At 40.3% G+C, this 21,560-nt stretch overlaps 3 protein-coding genes across 3 annotated transcripts in view; 2 read left to right on the plus strand and 1 right to left on the minus strand.

The window, feature by feature from the left end:
- LOC124416270 (POU domain, class 4, transcription factor 1-like) overlaps positions 1 to 2,382 on the plus strand; it is a gene marked incomplete at its 3' end in the record, with an annotated part of 70,431 nt that extends 68,049 nt beyond the window's left edge. Inside the window, exon 2 of the mRNA XM_046897200.1 lies at positions 2,253 to 2,382. Coding sequence (XP_046753156.1) covers positions 2,253 to 2,382 — 130 coding nt within the window. The remainder of the gene's footprint in view (positions 1 to 2,252) is intronic.
- A 39-nt stretch (positions 2,383 to 2,421) lies between these two features.
- On the plus strand, positions 2,422 to 8,127 carry LOC124416526 (protein gustavus). Its single transcript, XM_046897682.1, has 5 exons — positions 2,422 to 2,674; positions 5,013 to 5,242; positions 5,365 to 5,695; positions 5,912 to 6,070; positions 6,158 to 8,127. Exons 1-5 carry the CDS (start codon positions 2,650 to 2,652, stop codon positions 6,295 to 6,297), a joined length of 885 nt encoding a protein of 294 aa, XP_046753638.1. The 5' UTR covers positions 2,422 to 2,649; the 3' UTR covers positions 6,298 to 8,127.
- Positions 8,128 to 13,325: 5,198 nt separating this feature from the next.
- Positions 13,326 to 14,730, minus strand: LOC124416271. The gene is made up of 4 exons (XM_046897201.1): positions 14,484 to 14,730; positions 13,855 to 14,138; positions 13,610 to 13,740; positions 13,326 to 13,528 (listed from the first exon to the last, which is right to left on the minus strand). The coding sequence occupies exons 1-4, from the start codon at positions 14,728 to 14,730 to the stop codon at positions 13,381 to 13,383; spliced, it is 810 nt and encodes a 269-aa protein (XP_046753157.1). The 3' UTR covers positions 13,326 to 13,380.
- Positions 14,731 to 21,560: the final 6,830 nt, after the last annotated feature.

Here is a 21,560-nt window from a genome sequence, read left to right on the forward strand (position 1 = left end):
TTCACATTCGGTTTAATATTGAACGAATTAACAACAGTATGAGTATCCGTAATTGATCGTGAGTATTTTCTGGAAACAGCAACTCCTGCTTTTGGAATTACAGTATAATGAGTTGTCCGTGATTATATATGTTTCTTTTTTTCTTTTTCTTTTTCTAACTCAATCAAAACACGCGAGTTCATACTTTTAGTCTTATTCCTCAAGACGAATACGATGTTGATGTATAATGTAATATGAAAAGACCCTTCGGTAACAAATTTATATGAAAGTTTGTCATTTGGCATTTCGCTGTGCGACTTCTCAAAGTTGCGAGATGCTCGCCGTCCCGTTTATGGATGGATATTGGTTGCAAGATGTGCTGTCGCAAGCACGCGAAGTCCAGACGTGGTCAAGGTAACAAAATCTCGCCTAGGAGTGTATTATAGAGAGTGAGTGAGTTGACATTTGTCCCTGATATTTCTCTCACTGCTATTATACGAACAGTCTCTTTATACAAGCGTGGGATGTTAGTTTCATCTTATTTTCACCACCCTTTTCTCGTCTCTCCGATCGTTTGGTTTCTCACCATATTTTTGGTACAGTTTGGTAAAAATTATAGAAGACAAAATACTGATCTGATCGTTAGCGCGGTGCATCATTGCGAAAAGGGAAGTCGAAAAACAGAAGATCGATTTAAAAAAATGCTAATTGCTCACCTTTCACTTACCACAGATCAGTTGATTCGATTCGCAATCACCAATCTAACGGATCCTTTGCACGTACTGTTGTCTTACTTTTTTTTCTCAATGTATTATTTCTTCGTTCATTTTCTTCTTTGTCCTCTCTCGACATCGCGAATAGCGTTTCTCCAATTTTTTATGATTAAACTGAAATTTTAACGCTTCATTAAAGAAGCTTCACATTCAGTACAGTTTGTCTGTCAATTTTTTCTTTCTTTTTTTTTTCGTTGCAAAAGTACGCTACGTACCCAATTATTAAACGATTTCACGTCACTCGTCTTTATTTTCTAACTCGCTTTTCTTTTTTTTGCTTTCATCCAAAAGAAAGGAAATATATAAAGCGGAAAAAACTTATGACGAACGATTGTCCGTCCAGGTCTTTTCATTCTTCAAATGACGTTCTATCTGATATTATATACCGAAGTTTCTCGCCTTGATCTTTTGTGCGAAGAAAGTTTCGGTAACAAAATTCGACACCGTTGTAGATGAAACCAGGAGAAAACTCCGCTCTTGAACAACGTAAAAACCCTCTGACGTGCGCTAACTTTGTCAAACAATATAGCGACTCGCTCATATACCGCGTTACAATAGGTAACTTTCAACAATGAAAAATCTGCGAAGTACGTTACGTATTATTTTGCGTATTAAATTCACTGCATAATAATTTAACCTGCGAATGCACAGGTGTAGCTGCAATGTGTGCATGTATAACGTAGAGAAATGATAAGAGGATACAAACTTGTTGCCTACTCGATGTGATGAAAAGTATCGAATTGCTTGTGTATAAATCGCGGATGGCAAAATACCACGTGATTTGTAACACGTCCTGCATATACAGAATCCACCTGCTGTATACGTGCAGTGAGAAATTATTCCCCGATGTTGCGATAACATAGATTAATAAGAGCTTATGCTGAATCATTGGAAATGATGTTTGAACTTGAAATCATCAACAAAGTAAAGCTGAAGCTAGCAGCCAGAGTTAGCATCCAAACGTATTGGATTTTTTGAAAGTATTAATTCAATTTGAAAGTTTAATTCTATCAAACATTGGGGGCTTAAGGTGTTTGACCAAATTTTCATTTTCGATCTTCACTACCTGATTCAAATGAACATTAAAACGTTTAGCTATTAATTGTCACCTGAGTTTAAGTGCTGATGAAACACATTTTTAGAAAAAAGTTTTCAACTCATTTTCGGAATTGCAAGAGTTCTAAATGTGAAGGTTGTAATCCATCCAACACGAAACTGACAGTACACTGTCGTTTTCGTATTTCAAAACTTATATCGCAGTAATAATATTATATCACAATAATAATTATACCACAAACAATATATCCTTAAAAACGACCTTTAATATTATGTGCTTCAACAATACCGCTGTACAGCTGTTGATTTATGCGATGGTTGCATTTAGAAAGGTTACAGGTCGTCTTGACACCTCGATATTGTGTCTGTTATTACAACCACCTACCCACATTAACCCACCATATATCTGTAAACTGACGTTTGTTTTTGCCATCATTGTTACAGGTATAAAGCGAGTCGTTGCGTTAGCGGGGGCGGAAGCCGCGGCAGCGGAGCAACTGGGGCAACTGGAGGAACCGGGGGAGGCGGGGGTCTTGGAAGCGGGGGGGCGGTAGGAGGCCGCGGCGGGGGCGGAGGGGGAGGAGGCGGAGGAGGAGGAGGAGCAGGAGGAGGAGGAGGAGGCGGCGGCGGAGGCGGAGGCGGCGGGTTGGACGGGGGTGCACCACCACCGGCCACCGGGTATCACCACCACCATCAACACACAACTACAACGACGACGACGACGACAACAGGGACACGCCACCACAGACACAAGCTGCCCGCGGGGAAGCAGTGCAGCGATCACCGTCACCACCCTCACCATCACCGGCATCATCCCCACCATCGATCCCACCACCGTGGCATGAACATGGGCCAAAAGATTTCAGGTCAGATTATATATTCGATTGGGTTTAAGAAACTTTTCCCGATCCGTATTACGCGGGATCGGATTTATATATCCTGTATATATATATATATATATATATATATATATATATATATATTATACCTATATAGTTTCATCTCACGCAGAGCTAGTTACCCACGGGAAATAACGACAGTTTTTTAGAGTTATAGAGAGAAATTAGATGCATGTATCGACGGATCTTCCGGGAAGCCCCGCGTAACTTGGTATTGGATCGGAGATATGTTTTTGTCGCAGATCGAGAACGTAATTAAACTTGGATGATACGCTTCAGCTTGTTATATTATATATGGGTGACATTCGAATTGGAAACAGCGTATACGACGAACAGAAATGCATTTTAAAAGCTGTGATTGGCACTGAAATCATATCAAAGTTTTCAAATATCATATAAAAGTTATCGCATTTACGATGCAACAATTTTTTACCAGATACCTTTATCATACCTATAAAGAAATTCCCAACGTGTGAAAGTTTTTCCGTCGCAGATATTACGTATAACGATACACACGCTGACAAAACATCATACAATGTACAGCGCAAGAAGCATCGGCGTTAATCTTACTCGGCATCAAGGGCTGTCTTGACACCTTCCAGCTGTGTGTCGGATCGAAGAATTTACGATTGCGGTGAGGATCAGGGCCGAGTTTATTATACCCCAGAAATCGGGATGGGCCACAGGGTCAGAACTCAGGGGGTTCGGGTTTAGGTTGGGTTCGTCAGGGCCTCGAAAGAGACTTCTGCATCGAGGGTCGGCTACCCTCCTCGGCCGAAGGTTCGACCCTTCGAGGCTTTCAGACCGCAGAGACAGCTGCGCAAGCAAGTACCACACTTCAGCCTCCCTGTGTATTTCCTTCTCGCCCTGCAGCCTCCGGCTCAGACGACGACCTTCTTCTTCCAAAGAGATATATTATACGTTATACTACGGTTACCGAGGGATCTCGAGAACCACGGAGTCCCGGCTACTTTAACCCGAGGGCGGGATTCTACGAGACACTTTCCTTATGTACAAACTCACGGACGGAGACCTGCGCAATCTTCCCGCTGTTCCTTAGTTTTCCTCGATTCACCTCCTGCCCTAAATTCTTATAGATATCAGGTATTTTTAATTCTTGTTATACTTCCTCTCGGTGGTGCTGCGTGGAGAAATAATTCTGCTACAGTGGGAAATTTTCTCGCAATTCTTTTGGACTTGGAGTTGTCATGCTGTGATTTCTGTTTATTCCTTTACCCCAAAGAATTTTATCGGTCAACCTCGGATCGTAATAGCGACAATCAATTCTTCTGTTACGTCTTATTGTTAGTCGATCTTTCTCCTCCAGTTGATTCAACGCGGAAACTTTGCAGCAGCAATCACTCGTTATACTTACAACGCAAGTTGTCAATTTTTTCTCGTTTCATTCGCTTCTGAAGGATTGAGAAATTTTTAACTGCATCAGAAAAATGGGCAGTTATCTTGAAGACTATCGTAGATCAAATGTCAACAACTTCCTCGATTTGGCGCCTGATGGACAGGTGCTTGAAATATGGACACGAATGTGAATGTCTTCGCTGGGTCGTTTTACATATACGCTTGGTCGGAAAATATCTGGCATATCAATGAGACATAAAACAGGCGAGACTGAAGAAAAAGAAACAGAAATCTAATGTATGCAGTATCGCATTGCGTGTCAGCCGTACGAGATTCAGATATTTCAATTTCGGTCAAAAGGTCACTCCGATAAGTGCGTCTCGAAAAACGATAGAAGCGCTTTTGAGCTCCGCTGCTGAAAACTCTTTAATGTTCCATCCAAAGCGAAACTCACGCAAATACGTTGGGCTAAAATAACGTTAACGACAGCGCAAGTGGGACACGTCGAAACGTGCAAAAGGCGCATATAGGTAGGTACAGGTACAGGTACAGGTACAGGTACAGTTACCGATATGTCGACAGTGATGTTTGTACAGCCTTGTAATTGGCGGACTGTGTTTGCAAAATGAAGTCTCTCAACAAATATTCTACACGCTGTAGTTTAAATGCTGATATTCTCGATCGGTGCATGTGTGATATAAATAAAATTCGGGACCTTCGGAACCTTAGGTATAATGCGAAAGCGCGCATTTTAGGTACATGCAACCTACGGTTTTTCGAAAATATTGCAAGCTTAAAGCGACGAACAAATAGCATTAGTCTGTATATATCCGTGGCAGCTGTGCAATTTTTCTTTTTGTTTGCAACTTTATCTCTCTCTCTCTCTCTCTCTCTCTCTCTCTCTCTCTCTCTCTCTCTCTCTCTAATTCATGCATACTTGGAATTACAGGCGGCGTGAAGAGCGTGACACGTGACAGCGGTGCGGGAACTGGAGGCGGCGTAGGTGTTGTTGGCAGCGGAGCAGTCACGTACAAGCCTGTTGTACCCAGAGAACTGGCGCAGGATTTTTCGCGTCCAGCTCGCCTGGATGTCCTCCTCGACATGCCGCCCGCCTCGAGAGAGACGCAGATCAGCCATAGCTGGAACGCCGATGACCGTAGTCTCAATATATTCGTCAAGGTAGGTTTCGAAAAACTCCAAAATCCCAGGATACACTCTTTTTTTATTTTCACTCTTTTCCACAACTTTTCGCAATCAGGTATATAGATTTTCTTATTATCGGAGTTTGGAAAAATTTTCAGGATGACGACAAGTTGACCTTTCATCGCCATCCCGTAGCACAGAGCACGGATTGCATACGAGGGCGCATCGGGTACACGAAGGGTCTCCACGTTTGGGAATTACACTGGAGTACGCGGCAGCGAGGAACGCACGCTGTGGTCGGCGTGGCGACGGCGGAAGCACCTCTTCATAGTGTTGGCTACCAAAGTCTGGTCGGCAACAACCAGCTCAGCTGGGGTTGGGACCTGGGTAGAAACAAACTCTATCACGACGCGAAAAACAATAACGGAGTCACGTATCCAGCCCTGTTAAAATCGGACGAAACGTTCATCGTTCCTGACAAATTTTTGGGTGAGTTTTATTTTTTATTTTTTAAGTCTACTTTATTTTATATCCAACGTTTTCAAAGCCTACGAGGATTTAGTGGGACAATTTCGAACTGTGATTATGGCGTCTTTTGAAAGTAGATCGTGCAGTTTCTACAAATTGTCAAGTTTGGTCAATTACGTAATTAGAAAAACGAATAACAAATTTTTACAACAATAGTTGATGAATGTAAAATTTCAGTGGTCCTGGACATGGACGAAGGTACGTTATCCTTCGTCGTCGACGGTCAGTACTTGGGAGTGGCGTTCAGAGGACTCAAAGGAAGGAAACTTCATCCGATAGTCTCAGCTGTTTGGGGACACTGTGAAATCACGATGAAGTACATCGGAGGCCTTGATCGTGAGTGGAGAAATATTTATTTGAAGTCATCCTTTACCCTCGACGTCGAAGAGTAATAACTTATTCGCGCATTCGTTGAATTTACAGCCGAACCTCTACCCCTGATGGACCTCTGCCGGAGAGTAATTCGAAAACGGGTCGGTAAGCAGAGACTCGAGGGCAGAATCAACGAGCTAAGACTGCCCCAGGCAATAAAAACGTACCTCCTCTACCGGGACAGAAGGTAACCACAGAGTGATCTTCCGGCTTCATCTCGCATCAGCATCAGTAACTACGACCACGACACCAACAACCATGAAGTGACAGAGATAGATTATGATAGTACCATTGCCGATGATACGCAACGGGAAGCAATTGCAGTAATCTCTCCCGCCTCTGATCGACTGAATCCTTAGAAAAAAAGACCACGTGTGTCGCGAACGGTTGGTTATTAAGCGACAAGACACACGCCGCACCTAAAAACTAAATCGAAATTCCAAAGTTCTTTATTGTTTTTGTAGTTTTGTTTTTTCCTTCTGTTTTTCGAGTTGGATTGGGTCGGGAGTTGGGACGTTCGAGGAAGATCGATTATTAATATTAAGTCTAGTCTGTCGTGTTTCTCTTTATAGTGTTCGATAATACGCATCAGCAGCACACACGTGCGTAGGATCCTCTATACATATATACGTATATACATAACACACATATTTATATGGTATATATATATATAATCTTCCAGACGACTGTCTAAAATATCTAGACAGAAATGGTTGAAATTAAATAAAACAAGGAGAAGAAATGAACTAATTAGTAAGAAAAAGAAAATTTCCCTCTGCCAAAATTTATAGTATGAAAATTTGTTTTGTACACGTTGAAAAAATTCAAAAAAAAAAAAACAAAAATATCAGCAACAGCTGAAAGTGTTATCAGATAATTATAGTGGCTTTAAACGTCACATGAAGAACAGTATCGATGGCTTCATCTACTGTAAAGAATTTCTCCTCTTCCTTCGAACGATCCAAAAAAAAAAAAATTATAAAAAGAAAAAAATTAAGAAAGTCAGTACACCTCACCGAAGAGACAATGAAGAAAGAACAGATGAAAATTTGTAAAAAAAAAAACAAAAAAAAATTAATACCCAGAAAATTTTTTAAAAAATAATAACATAAAATGAATTAATTAAAGAAACATATGAGGAAAAACGCTAAACTATTAGGTGATATTGTTGTTTTATGTTGTCCTTACGATTAAAATCGTAGAGCATTTATTAATTGTTATTACACCAACGGGATGGCGTTGGACGCTTCACATCACATGTATCCGCGTTTTTTATTTTTTTGTTTCATACGTTGTTAGATTATAAAAGAAAAATGAAGATGTAAAAAAAGAGGAAAGCAAAAATTGTAATGCGTTCGCGTAAAGGTGATGTGTGGGGCGGGCTGCAAGGAAAACCGTTTCGGGGTTGAGGAAGAGATACCAAAACACATGAACAATCTTGATCAGCGACTCGGCGGTGCTCCACGGTTGGCCAGTAAAATAAAAAATTAGACTTAGTCGAGCCTGGAGGCCGCAAAGGGCGAGTTTCTTAAATCAAATGGACGAAAGAAGAAAAAAAAAACCAAACAGAATGACCCAAACAAAACCAAACTTTGTAATTTTTAACTAAAATGACCAGCACGATAAATAGTAGTGAGGGAAGGAAGTAAGAGAAGATGAAAAAAAAATAGAAATCTGTGTGTAGTAGTGTGACAACCGCAGCTGAAATTGCCTGAGCCACTTTTTCGATGGACTCAAGTTCGTTTCAAGTATTTTATAAGCGTGCTCTAGATGTAACTAATTGCAGTGGAAAATTTTAGCATGGAGTGTGAAAAATGATGACAGGTTAAAGGAAATGGCTAGTATAAAGATCGATAAAGAAGAAGAGGGAGCGACTGATACGTAGAAACACAAAAGTGGAGAGAGAGTGGGAAAGAAATCGAAAGAGAAAATATATGTATAGGCGATGGACTATTGCATAAAAGTAAAAAGCAACCATCCAGTGAATTTTCTTACAAAACAAGAAGAAAGAAATAGTAAATGAAAAAACTATTACCTCGGCTAAACTGAAGTAACTAAAAATACAAAAAGTAACAATAAATGATAATACTATACTGCTATTACTACTACTACTACTACTATTATTACTACTACTACAACTATTGCTACTACTACTTCTACTACTACTACTATTACTACACTACTACTATTGCTGCTGCTGCTGCTGCCGCTGCTGCTGCCGCTGCTGCTGTTACTGCTGCTACTGCTGCTAGAAGAAGACAAACTGACTGAACATGGGCATTGGCAGAATTCCAAACATGAATTAAAACTGTCATCGATCTAAACCTACGTCAGTGTAACCCAACGACTATCCATCCGCGCATAATGGAGCGGTGAAAATGTGAACCGTAATGTAACGAATACCAATAGAAAATTAACAGCATCAACAATTTATAACTGGTCTCCGAGGAGAGTATATAAATTCTTATTTTTTTTTATTTTGTTTGTACAACACAGATTTGAGAGGGCGATGTGATATCGCAACTGTCGGATTTAGACAGTATGACGTGCTCGCAACCTGTGTTTTGGTTTTTAAATGAATGACGTGTGATTGCTAAACGGCTCGTGGCGTTGCGACGTACCGTACGGAAATTGTCAGAATTCTTACTTCAAGAAACAGACAACGGTGATAAATGTTAAGATACACGCTCATCAAATAATGATGATAATAATAATTCATAAAGTACGTTATGTGTTAAGCGTATTTTTTATTGTTATTTTAATTATCATCGTGGCGCCGACGTACATGAGCCTAAAGAGGAAGAAAAACATTTTAATTTGATGACATTTGAAGAAAACAAACAATGCACATAATAGCATAAATAAATTATAAAGTCACGAACATACTTATTGCTACTACTACTATTACTATTATTACTACTATTACACATTGTAATAATATACTATTTTATAATATTTCGACGCGTCTCACGATCTGAGCATGAGATAGAAAAAAAAAACAGAAATAGGCATGATCACGTTGTACATATTATTACTATTATTATCATTATTATTATTATTATTATTATTGTCATTATTATTGTCATTATTATTATATTAATTGATAGTTTAATTAATTAAGTAATTACGATAGTCGGTATATATTAATATGAATTCCTTTTATATCGTAGGGTTGATTGACGCCGACTATGTAGATTAAATGATGAATGGTAAATTGATATATATTTAAAAACAGACAAAAAAAAATACACCTTTAAATGCGAGTATCGGCGATCAAGTTGAAAAAAAAAATGAAATAAAAATTGTGTAACCATTAGCATGAGAAGTATGAGAATCGCATAAACGGATAAGAATGCGCGGCTTGTAAAGATTTTCTGGGCCGCGCTCTTCCTATACTTTAAACAAGGCATCAATAAAGAAATAAATAAAAGAAACAAATTACCGTGTTTTCTTTTTCGTGATATTGTTTTCGCTATTTTTCTCTTGTTGTACCGCATAATTTTACATTTTCTTCTTCTCAATGCACATGTACATATATTATATCGTGTTCATGACCGTTTGGTGAACTTTCTGTCTTACACCCAGAATTCTTTACAGAGCCTCTTCAGAGAATATTCAAGTACGGAATATTCAACTTTTAGACTTTAACTGCAGTGATAACGTTAAAATTAAATATAATGATAGACACGTATTCAAAAGTTCACGACGGATTAATACGTTATTTTTCTTGCGAGTTCTAAGTATACAAAAGTGCGGGCATATATTCATTTAGTTCATTTTCTCATTTTCTCGTGCTTGATATTAGTTTCATTTAAATTTGCAAAGTAGTAACGATCACTTTTCCAAGCTCCGATTTGAAACGAGGGATTTCGTAAAAAAAAAGAAGATATTATAGGAGTATATACCTTTAACATCAGTGTTGATAATCAATATCACGTAAGAACTCGCAAGAAATACTCGTCGATCTCGTTTTCGCTGTCGTCTTCGTCGTCGTCATTTAGCTTTAGATGAGTGTGCGTGTTTTATTTATTTACATTTTCTTTAATTCAATTTGAGCTGATATGCAATAGATACGCATTTAATTGGTAGGTGAAGAACGATGACAGTGCCATTCCGAGCAGGGAATTTGCCGAGGCTTAAGAGGTGGGCAAAGAGATCGAATTGCGAGCATTTGAGTAACTCGAGCACTACTGTGTAAGTCGTGTAAATATAGTAATATACTTTTATAATCATAATTTAATCATAAAATAATAATAAAAACAGTAACAATAATTATTAATTATTAATAATAATAATAATAATAATAATAATAATAATAATAATAACAACAACAACAATAAGCGTAATAACGAGTGAAGGCAAAACCCATCGCGATATGTAAAGGGATGCAAGCAGGAATCAAGTTTAGTAGTGAACGTGGAAATGCAATCATGTGTCTAACTATGATTAAACTAATGATGTCACTCTAATTCATCTATGTATACAGAAGTTAACTGAACTGACTTTTCGTGTACCACTGCCTTAATTAGGTTTTTCAAGTATAATTTTGGCAAAATTCTATTCAATATTGTTAATGATATTTCATCTTTCATTTGGCTATTTATCGTCGCCCTTTCCACGAATTACGATCCATACAATACTGAGATCTGAAAGATTGATGAAAATAGACTCGAAGACGATTGAATTGGGTTGTCAATTCTATTGGACGGTGGGGAAGGCAATGAAGCTATACCTTTTGCTTAAATTTCATTTTACAATCATGGAGATGAATGGAATCAGTGAAATTTAAATAAGTTTCGTGATTGTAAATCTACACGTAGCATGACACAAGAAAGTTCCATCTCAGTTTGCAAACCGACAGTAGGAAATTGGTAGGCGACATGTATTTTTTATTTTATTTTATTTTTTTATTCTTATTCTTATTTTACTATATCATACTTTGTTTTGCTTTTCCTGTGATTACTACGTGATAAATAATCATTTATAAGAAATCCTTATAATAATCTCGTTATTGAATTGACGAAAAACGAACCGTCTCACTCTTACTGAAGTGCCGTATATTATAAAAACCAATATTTAAAAACTGGTACCTACATTAAATAAAGAAAAGAGAGAAATAAATGAAATAAAAAAAAAGCTAAATAAATAAATTATTAGTGATAATCAAATTGACGAAATACCACACCTGCCTGTATAATAATTATACCTACCTGTTTCCTGGTCAAATCTATGTCTCATTTCTGTAAATGTAAACGATAGATAAAGTTCGAAAGTAGAGCGACGGAAGGGAGAGATTTACGGTAAGATATTAGCCTGCCTTAGGTGGCGAGGGGGCGACGGCTCTTTCGGAGTTGGTCTCTCCTGCTTGCATTCCGAGGAAAATTTGGTTGGTAAAAGTTTGTTAACTATATGTGAGAGTGTAATGATAATTTATACACACACACACACATATTCGTATATATATATATAAATATGTGTATATATACATACATGTAATATAAGCGACGAGGCGAGCTCGGAAGATCTTCTGCCATTTAACGTGTATATTTAAACAATTTTACGTTTTTAAATTAAGCCTGGACTATTGCAACAAGCGATCTCACGACTAATTTTAATAATAACGATAATAACAACAACAACAACAACAACATATGTGTGTGTATATACAATAAATATACATATATCTCTGTAAGTAAGAATTTAGTTAGTGCGGTATTGCAGTAGTGATACGGACACATAATGTGAATGAGATGAGGCAAATATTGATATGTAATACCTACCTAACTTAATGTTGATAATAATAATAACAACATCAACAATAATAATAATAATAGCGTTATTTTAGTTAATTAATTATTATTAACTATCTCAGTTCTGTTCGTGATTTGATATTTTTTTATAATTGAATAATGCTCGACGAATGTAGGTTTTTAATAAGTGATGAAAAAGTGTGTGAAATGCAAGCAGACTGCTGTATAATAGTTCAGGCTGGATGTCGATGTTTGTAGCGGATAAAGGAATACAAAAAAAAAAACAAGAAAAAAAAACGAAAAAAAACTGAAAAAAATCACAGCATATTGTAATTAAAATTGAAAAAAAAAACATTAATCATCCGTATTTGATTCTTCAACTTATACCATCCGATTTGTTCACATTGCTTAGCCTGTTAATTTTTTCGTGATTTCACTGAATTTTATACTCAATATTTCGTGCGATCCTTCAGCTTAGTTGCCATATTTAATTTATTATTTTTTCACCGCAGATCACCTCCAAATCATTCCAAGGAGAAATATGGACACGAGAGTCAACCTTTGACATCTGCTAAAATCATTCATCGGTCTGGTCTGCATACCTTTGACTCAACTTTAACCAAAAAGCTCGAGAATAAGAAATTATAAGATTTTTCCGACTCGCGTCTAACTTTTTCCACTTCTTGGTGCTTGACTGATTGGATTTTAGAATATTGATAACCCGTTTTCAGAACGTCGTTTTCTAGGAATTTCCAGGAGTTTAAAAAGGCTTGTTTGCATAGAAAATGCAAAAAACTCTCTTATGAAAAATCCAAGTATAAGTTCCATGAATTTTGCTATGAAACTGAAAATAATAGCTATGTCCCAGTCATTTTCTTCAATTCATATTTTTGCCTGATATTCCGAGCTGATCAAGAGAAGAAATTCACGAAAACTTCGTTTAACAAGATATACCGCAAATATTTTTCGACGAATGTTTAAAATATTCGAAAATTTGGAGCCCTCCAGAAACCAAGTACGTATAATACATATAAATGCATGCTTGACGTAAAAATAAAACTTGATTAGTTTACTTTAAAATATATATATTCTGTATATATAACTTACATTAGTAAACATTACGTGTAATGCTTGGGAAAAATATATGTTAAACTTGCATTTGACTCAGTTTTCCCAGCGCCGTTTATCGTATTATTTCAACAGTATAACAGTTGGAATGAATTCACACTTTGTTCTATTCCACATATAGAAAGCTAAATAAAGTTTCAAATGTAGGGTAGATTCATTTAAAATCTGACCTCTTAGCCGGGTGCCTGGAGAACTTAACTGAGATCGACTACAATGTATATCGTATAATTATTTGCTGGGGCAGTTCATCTTATTTCACCCAATTTCAAATCATTCTGAAAACTATCTGAGATGACAGCCTCTTGCGATACGGTAAACTGAGATTATCTTTCCCATATTTAAAGTCACGTATGATAATGAATGTGGAAATCGAAATTTCAATTATTTTTCAACAATCTAATCAAGCTTTGGTCTCGATTCCTCAGCGGGGCTGCAATCCCTGTAGAGAATTCTACAATCTTCCCCCCGAAGACCCGCCTGGCTAGCATCCTGAAGGAGTCTGTACCAGCCGGAAGAATCCTCCAAAGAATTTTCGACAGTTCGTCTGCAATGCCACGAGTAAACAGCCGATAGCAATTATGAATATGCATGCTTGATGTTTGAAAATGCAATAATTACAGCTTACGTCAAGTAACTGGCCAGAAGCTTTCCAGTTCTTCCCAAATGCTGACCAAGTTTTTTACTCTCAAGACACAGAGTACGCTGCATGCAACGTACCTTGGTATCCTCACTCAAGACGTCTTCGATCTCGGGGAGCTGAAAAAAACAATTTTTTAATTTCGCCTAACCATCGTCTGGCACTAAGTTGGCCGTAATTCAAGAGAAGATTGTTTTTCAGGAAAGTCAAGAGGGATTCTCCAATCCTCGAACCATGGGATCCGATCCATGGATTGCGGCGACGTCACGTTTCTCGCGCAACGATAAGACCTCTTTTTGCCTCGATGCAGATATGCTGTTCTGGACTATTGCGAAGAGTAGAAGAAGCCCAATGAAACTGACAATGGCAAAATGCTTTTTAATCGACGCTAGAGTGTTGTCAGTGTTTTGGCTTGCGAACACAGGATGCGCATCGTCTACTGGAGGACCGACTTCGTACGGGTACGGAAAATATTCCGACCTCAGTGCGACGCCCCCGTTTCGATTGAAGTTCTGTCCTGTAATTAAATTACGTCCTGATTAAGGATAATCAGCGGTAAATGATGGGGGTAATAAACAAACTTATCAAAGGTAAACGGGTGGCAGATAATAACGACTCTTCAAGGCTTGTGCGATTAACATATACGACGTCACTACCGACCTTTAAAATTGTATTGCACGGGTCTCATTAGTCAGTCTCGTAATTTTGTCACGCCGTGCTGTGACATCCCGAGTCGTTTACAACGCGAACGTTTAATTCGCAAAAATTTATAATCATATATATTTGCCATAACGTGGCAATTTGAAAAAGAAGAAGAAAAAGAAGAAGAATTACTCCCTCAAAACTAGCCACTTTTACTTGCCTGACAAATAATTACTCGAGAGGAAGTTTGGCGGAGGAGTTTGCGTTTCGGAGATGAGTGATGACGCCGTATCCGGTTGACTCCAGGTCCAGCCGCCGTCAGGATTTTTGTTTTCCTTCGATGCGACGAGTTGACTCTCCTGCAGAGACGCCACGGTGGTAAATTGCACCTGATCGTTAGCCGAGCAGAATATCGCGAAACAGCAGCAGCTGAGCACTGCTGTTTTCCACTGGAGTCCGAGAGTCATCATTATCGAGCTTTGTACGGATCTTGAAAGAATACTGCGACGAATGTCACCCTGTGGCGATCAAACGGCTTCTTCTGAGAATTCAAGAGGCACTTAATCACTCGTCAATTTGTTCCAGCGTATTTCCAGGCTCCGTAAGTTAATTTGTTATATTCCGCTTTGTCAGATTGGGACAATTCGAGTAATGCAAATAATTTCTTTGAGTACTTCGAATTTTTCACTCCGCTGAACGGACTGAGTGAAATGGGCATGAACTCGGCATTTTCTCCTCGAGGGTTTCGCGCGTATCTGCTTGAGAAGTATTGAAAGTTTCTCCGTCAGTTGTATCCCGTTTTCGTTCTCATTCGAACGGTTAAAAAATACGGGAAACCGGCTACTCGCCCAGTCGAACGTCTCTTCATGACGACATAGATGTTCGACTTGGCAGAGATCGAAAACTACGATTGGACACGTATGAGTCATCTCTCGGGTTTCCAAGGGGTAATTCTACTTCAACTTTTCGAAGAGTTTGCCGATGATGCGAACTTCTCTATATGCTATACGAGGTATTGATTTCAGACACCCAACTCCGAGTCTTGCAGCCAGGTATCCACCCCTCGTAACTGACAATACCTACTTTACGAGTACAACCAAGCATCAATCGCATTGCATATCTATTATTTCAATGCTGCTTATGAATGCATGCCGAGAACAGTGGAACCTGTGATAAACATCTTGGATATCATGCGCAAAACCATCCGATGACGGTGCAGATTATGGGAGAAAACAAACAACAGACAGGCAGCGAACCGCGTTAGCTATACACGAATCTACCGTGCTTTCACGTTTCAAGTCAGTCTGCAAAAATCAGAGCTTATATGTACTACTTTATCGAATTCGACATGATACGTCAATTTACCACTCCCTCGTTGTCATCTAACAATAAGCTTCACCGTATAGTTATTCGTACAGACTGACCAACGGTCTCAAGTACAGGTGTTATATTCCACGCGAGGAAAAAAGTGGGGGAACAAAAAACAAAAACAAAAAAAATGATGCCGAATCTTATCCGTCGCGGGTAGTATTACGAGAATTTTTTCTGCCCAAGGGCGAAAGCGGAGAGTCACAGGATTTAAGGCTACGCCGTATCATTGCCGTAGATTGTAAGAGGCGATGGTAGGTTGGTAGTTCTTCTTTCCACCCGCGGGTTTCTCGCCGCTCTGGAATGGGATTCCGGTGGACGGGGAGTCTGAACTCCAGGGGTTGCTATGGCGATGGGGCGGCAAAGGAGGAGGGGCTGCACACCCGACGGACACAACGTTCGGCTGTCTGGAGCCGAGGCGAGGGCGGCAAGAGGGGATGACGCCATGCGCCCATGCCGAGGACCTGATACATGACGTTGTCTGACGGCGCATATCGAATCTTTGCTTTCGCTCGTTCCGAATCAATGAAGAATCGCGGAAATCTCGGGACGAGGATTACCCAACCCTTATCGCAGCGATTACGTTTCATGCCTAAATCTGCCCCTGCGGAGTGCGTCGCTCCAAATTCCGCGTCTCATTTTTAACACTTTGGCAATTTTCGTACTAATTTCGTACATCTTTCAATAGAGGCAGTAATTTCACGTAAAATCGTCTCCTGATCCTCTAAATTCAATGAGAAGTCAAGATTTTAAAGGCCATGTAAATGTGTACTATAAAACATAGAACACTCGATTAACTTTGTGGATAGAATTTTTCCATAACTGTTGAAAATATGTATAACACTAAGTTGGAGGATTTATCAGATTTTCGAGTCTATAGAACATTTTCATTACATGTTAATTATACATTAAAGTGGGCAAAAGCAACGTGTTCGTGAATATTGATTTCCTTTCTTTGTTCCGTTTTAAATTTCAATTTACGTACTTCACTTTTCATCAATTTTGCTCACTTTTATTTCTTTACCAACCACCCTACCGTGACCTCTGTCATTCTAAGATCAGCTTATGGTAGATACACAAGCTGGATATCCTCCCGTATTCTCGGACTGGAATTTTAACCGCGGACGGAAGGAAGGTCTCAGAGATCTACCTACCTACTTCAGTACGACATCTTAAATGTCGAGAATGTGCGCGTTTATTTCTCTCGGATTGACCAAGACAGCCGCTAGATTTACATTTCAGGGATCTTCTGAACTGGATTCCTGGCGTCACGTATGGGCTGTTTGGGTGACGTATGTATCAGTGGGATAGTACATAATATGAAACATATTTACCTGGCAGAGCGACATGTCGTTATAATTCTCAGAATTTCGTCTCATAGTCATTCGTCTTTCATTAAAATCATTCCACGTACGTAATCTGTTATCGAGGTCAAAACTTGTTCACATCCGCCGTACAATTTGCACCACGATGCGTCGATATATCGGAAAAGTGTATTTTTAGACCGTGCTCAACCCTCTTCATATTGTACCAGCACCTGCGATTTCTGCACTAACTGAACCTCTGGTTCTTCTGCATGCGCGGCCCTCGAGTCTCATTTCTTGGCTACCTATTGAAATCATGAAGCGGTTTGCTTTCGCTTGCGCGCAATTTCATTGAGAAAAATGAAATTCGAGAGATACAACAGTTGTATAATACAATACTACAGAAAAAAAATAAGCGTAATATACTTTTCCAGTATTTATAGCCCAATTTTCGAAGTCAACAGGGAAGAGCTTGGAAAATCAAACCGCGACGAATCAGTGCGCATATCGTTCTCTTATCACTCCGATCTGCTTTACCCCAACAAAGTGGAAGCGTCGGATAACTAACGGAATCCGATCGGAAGCAGCTTTAATGCTGAATGAGCTGCTGTGTCTGATCGTAGCGGGCTATTACCACTGCAGAACACGCGAGGCAGTTCGCTGTTCAAATAGCTGTGAACCGTCCAGACTACCGCTAGTTGTGATTGGAGGAGAAAATAGCAAGAGTTCCGGGATTCTGGTTTATAACCGGGTGTAGTAATGACCGAGTTTCAGTGAAAAAGTTCTGCACGCGCGATGCGAATACAAGATGGCTAATACGATTTAATTTATATGATTTAATTCATATGACATGACGGGAGAAAAATTTCTGATAATCGACTAGCCGAGTTTCATGACCCTGTTTTCTCACTTCCGTTGCTCTGCCAACCCAGCCAGTCGAGCATCGATCGGTTTGTTTTTGTTTTGCCCAGCCAACCTGAGGAGGTAATTAACTATCCGGGATATAATAATATCACAGCTCGGCTTCGCCCACCCATCCACCCATCCACCCAACTTACCTCTACCTGCAGATTTCCCAGATCTAGGCCAATGTTATTTCGTCGGGAAATCACGCCCGAGTGGGTTTATCCATCTGAGGAAATGTTACCGGGTCTCATTAATTAATCCACTCCGGCACAATTTCGCACGACCTGCTCGATCATTTTATAATTTTATTTTTATTTACAGACTGAGGTGACGAATTTTCAACCAAAGTCGCACCGCTCATTTTTCATTTTTTAATTTATAAGCCACTGTGTCTTTTTTTTCTTCTTCGAGGTTTAATCGTCGTCAGACGATGCAAAGAAAGAGGGCACGACGATGAGCATGCCACGGCGGCTATTCAGGCTAAAGAAGCTCAAGAGTATACTACCAAAAAAGTGAGCGACAGGCTCTTTGCCCAACAATGTAATGTAATTGCCATTCCAGCGTGGCGCAACCCTTGCGGGAAAAAGGAGGTTGCATTATATTTAAACGGGGGTATTTGAGTTGCGTGGCCTGGACCTAGATATCTGCGTCCGAGTACGAGGACGTATAACACTTATGACGTCCTTCATCCTTTCAGTTTTTAAGCTCAAGGTTTGCCCAAGGTTCGCTTAACAGGCTTCCACGAACTTTTCAGCGCAGGGTGCTCGAGGAAGGAGCTGAATTCCCAAATCCTTGCTTCAACGTAATTGGAACTTCGCAATTGAAGGCCTCTTTCACCCAAAATTAACGGCCATCTGTGCGTCTGTATGTGGAATCTAAATTACACGCTTTGATAATTGAGATTAAGGTGGTGCTGTGGTCACCCAGAAAAAGTCAGATCCTGACGGTTATCCAAAGTTCCAGTTCGTTGAGCTAGTCGATACTTAATAGCAAATTGAGTTGAGAAAATTAAATTATTAATAATATTTTCAGACTACATGGTTGATTTTTCACTTATTAAAGTGATTTGCACTTTATTGCTGCAGGTCTCTGTAGTAAGTGAGCTCAAATTTTTCTTAATGCACTACGAACTTGAGCTTTTCGCTCTAGGCAATTCGTAAACTCCAATGTCGATGATTTTTACTTGATATCAGAAGACACCTAGCCGTCACGCCATTGTATTTTTGACAAACGATCGAGTACTAGGAGGAAATTGGATTTCACGCCTGCGTTTACAAATGCCTAGAAAAGCTGTTTATAAAGCTGTCTGTAAATAGTGTAGTGTAGCTTCAGAAATGGAGTAAAAAAAACATATCGCCTGGTGTTGGAATTTGTGAGGGTGATAAAATCCACCCTTTCGTGAGACGTGTCCGATATTTAGTGGTCTTCACGGATCGACAAGCTGCGGATTAACCCGGAAAACTGCCACACTTCGTATCGAAACGCGAAAGCCACCATCTTGCCTGACCTAGTCTAGTTTATTTCGGACTTAATCCGTTCGGCCACGCGATAAACACATGACTGCATTAATTCCGGCTAGGTATCATATGTTATCTCTCATCATTACACAAACACTCGATGAGAGTTTGGCTAGTCAAGAACCGAATATCGCGCTAATTAATCGGCTTTTTTCAAATCTTGACAGCGAATTTTCATCCGGATAGACAGCTGCAGCACAGTGTTTGAACGAGATGTATAAAATTTTCTACAGATAATAAAATACAGTTGCACGTATCTTCCTATCACTGGAAATCACTTCCTCCTTATCTTTAGCTCATACCGTTTTCAGAGGATCGTAAATATACTCGTACGAGTGAAATATTGGAGGAAAATACGGATTTAAAAGCAGGACTATAAAAAATAGTAATTAAATTTAAAAAAAAAAACGTTTAATTGGATCGAAATTTGCACGTCATACATACATCAAAGTGACGACACGCGCCTGTGTTTCGGTCTTCCGATTTCACGCTGCGACGAAGCGGCTGAAATGACGTTGCGAAAACGGATTCGAGGGGGGATCTTGATTTATGAGTCTGTTTTCGACACTTCTTGCTACCCTGGTTTCAGATATCTTCCGTCTTTTCCAAAGGCGAAGCACCGCTCCAGTGGCTCCCTGGTCGAGAAGGGGGAGCGTGAGTTGAGCTGGAGGAACAGCGGGGCTCACACGATATCAATAATAAATCAAGGATAATTAAATCCCTCGTAGAAGCCCGCGACAGAGACGGTTTCCATCACGCCGCATACCCGAGGTTCAATTCGGAAACCAAACTCAATGACGAAGGTCTCTGATAAATGCGAGCAGCCTGTTAGGCGAAACTTTGATTGCGATCATCGTTACGAGGAAGTATTATTATTCATGATACGATGCTTGGAAAATGGGTAAACGTAATTTCTGAGTTGGTCCTTTCCCGTGGAAGTGTCAGCCGCTATCCGCGATTCAATCAAATCATTCCTCGGACATGTAGTTACAGACTACGTGCGTCACTCGATGTCTGTTTACCGTCGTTTTTGGCTATCTCGGCGTAGAGGAGGGGCGAAGAGCTTTTTGCCCGCCGCGCCTCGGAGGAATCGCGTGGGACGAAGAAGATTAGAACCCACGTTAATCCCGGGTCCATCGAAAATTTGACGAAACATCCGTTTTTTCGGTGCTTCTACATTCCTCATTCTCTTTCTGGCAAACCGTAAGGACGGGGATGACGGTGGATTGAAAAAACGTCGGGTGGTAGGCAAACCATGTCTTCACGGACGCGAAGGAGCCCTCGGCGTGTGAGTCCGCACCCTCGTCTCTCCAACCCCGAGGCTCCCTTACGCCCCCGCCACCCTTGACGCCCGCGACGGCGGCCGTTCGCGTTATCGAACGAATGCGCGCGCAGTGAGCACACCGAGGGGCGTTCGTCTTGGCTGGCGGACACGAAACCACACCAACAGGACAGTTTGACAGAAGTTGCAGCTCTCCTGAGGAGCGCCCTCGAGGCTATCATCGGCGCTGTGAAACCGATCAAGTGTAGTTCGTTGACGCGAGCGGACGACGAGGTGTTTCTAGAGTATTCCGATAGTCACCGCGTGTCGCATTAACTGCACACATTACGGATTATCATCTCCTCGTTCTACGCCTGTAGAGACTGTGATATAGTGAGAGTAATTTATCGTTTTATTGACGCCGTGCGGAGGACTGTGATAGAGAATTATTATACTCGTATAAGTGTGTAACAAGTATCGCTTGTATCGCTTGTACTCCACAAAGATGCAGAACTTTCTCGCATGACCGCGCCGGCCTTCCAACGACCAACCGACCGTGTCACCCATAGTAAACAACAAGTGCAGTGCTTCGTTGTAAACGCTCAACCGTACAGGTGAACCGTATAACGTTGTACTCGAAGCCCATCGGTGGTGAGAAGAGAGTATAACTGAAATAAATCGTAAATCAGCAAATCGTTCGAGGAGAGAAAGGGAGATTAAGCAGATCAACGGCGGGCGCCAAGGAGAAGGAAGAAGGCGGAGGAACCGCACGCGGGTGCCGAGAGATTCGTGAAGGGGAATCGATCGCGCGTTCGCCATTTTGCCGGGACCCTTGTAGCGCGGTGCATATCCCCCAGGTTGCGGAAGCAAGGACCACCGCCTTGAGTATTCCAAGGGTCGTGCAGCAGGGTGCACCAGCCACGAGGCCAAGACGACGGGGT

This window comes from Diprion similis, chromosome 2 (genome assembly GCF_021155765.1).
Source record: "Diprion similis isolate iyDipSimi1 chromosome 2, iyDipSimi1.1, whole genome shotgun sequence".
NCBI lineage: Eukaryota > Metazoa > Arthropoda > Insecta > Hymenoptera > Diprionidae > Diprion > Diprion similis.

Excerpts from the sequence above, each read along its gene's own strand:
- LOC124416526 (XM_046897682.1), top strand. The coding sequence starts at position 2,650 with ATGAACATGGGCCAAAAGATTTCAG. Across the intron at positions 2,675-5,012 it reads CATGGGCCAAAAGATTTCAG|GCGGCGTGAAGAGCGTGACA; the intron begins GTCAGATTATAT and ends TTGGAATTACAG. Across the intron at positions 6,071-6,157 it reads GTACATCGGAGGCCTTGATC|CCGAACCTCTACCCCTGATG; the intron begins GTGAGTGGAGAA and ends TTGAATTTACAG.
- LOC124416271 (XM_046897201.1), bottom strand. The coding sequence starts at position 14,730 with ATGACTCTCGGACTCCAGTGGAAAACAGCAGTGCTCAGCTGCTGCTGT. Across the intron at positions 14,139-14,483 it reads CTCGAGTAATTATTTGTCAG|GACAGAACTTCAATCGAAAC; the intron begins GCAAGTAAAAGT and ends ATTTAATTACAG. Across the intron at positions 13,741-13,854 it reads TCCATGGATCGGATCCCATG|CTCCCCGAGATCGAAGACGT; the intron begins GTTCGAGGATTG and ends TGTTTTTTTCAG.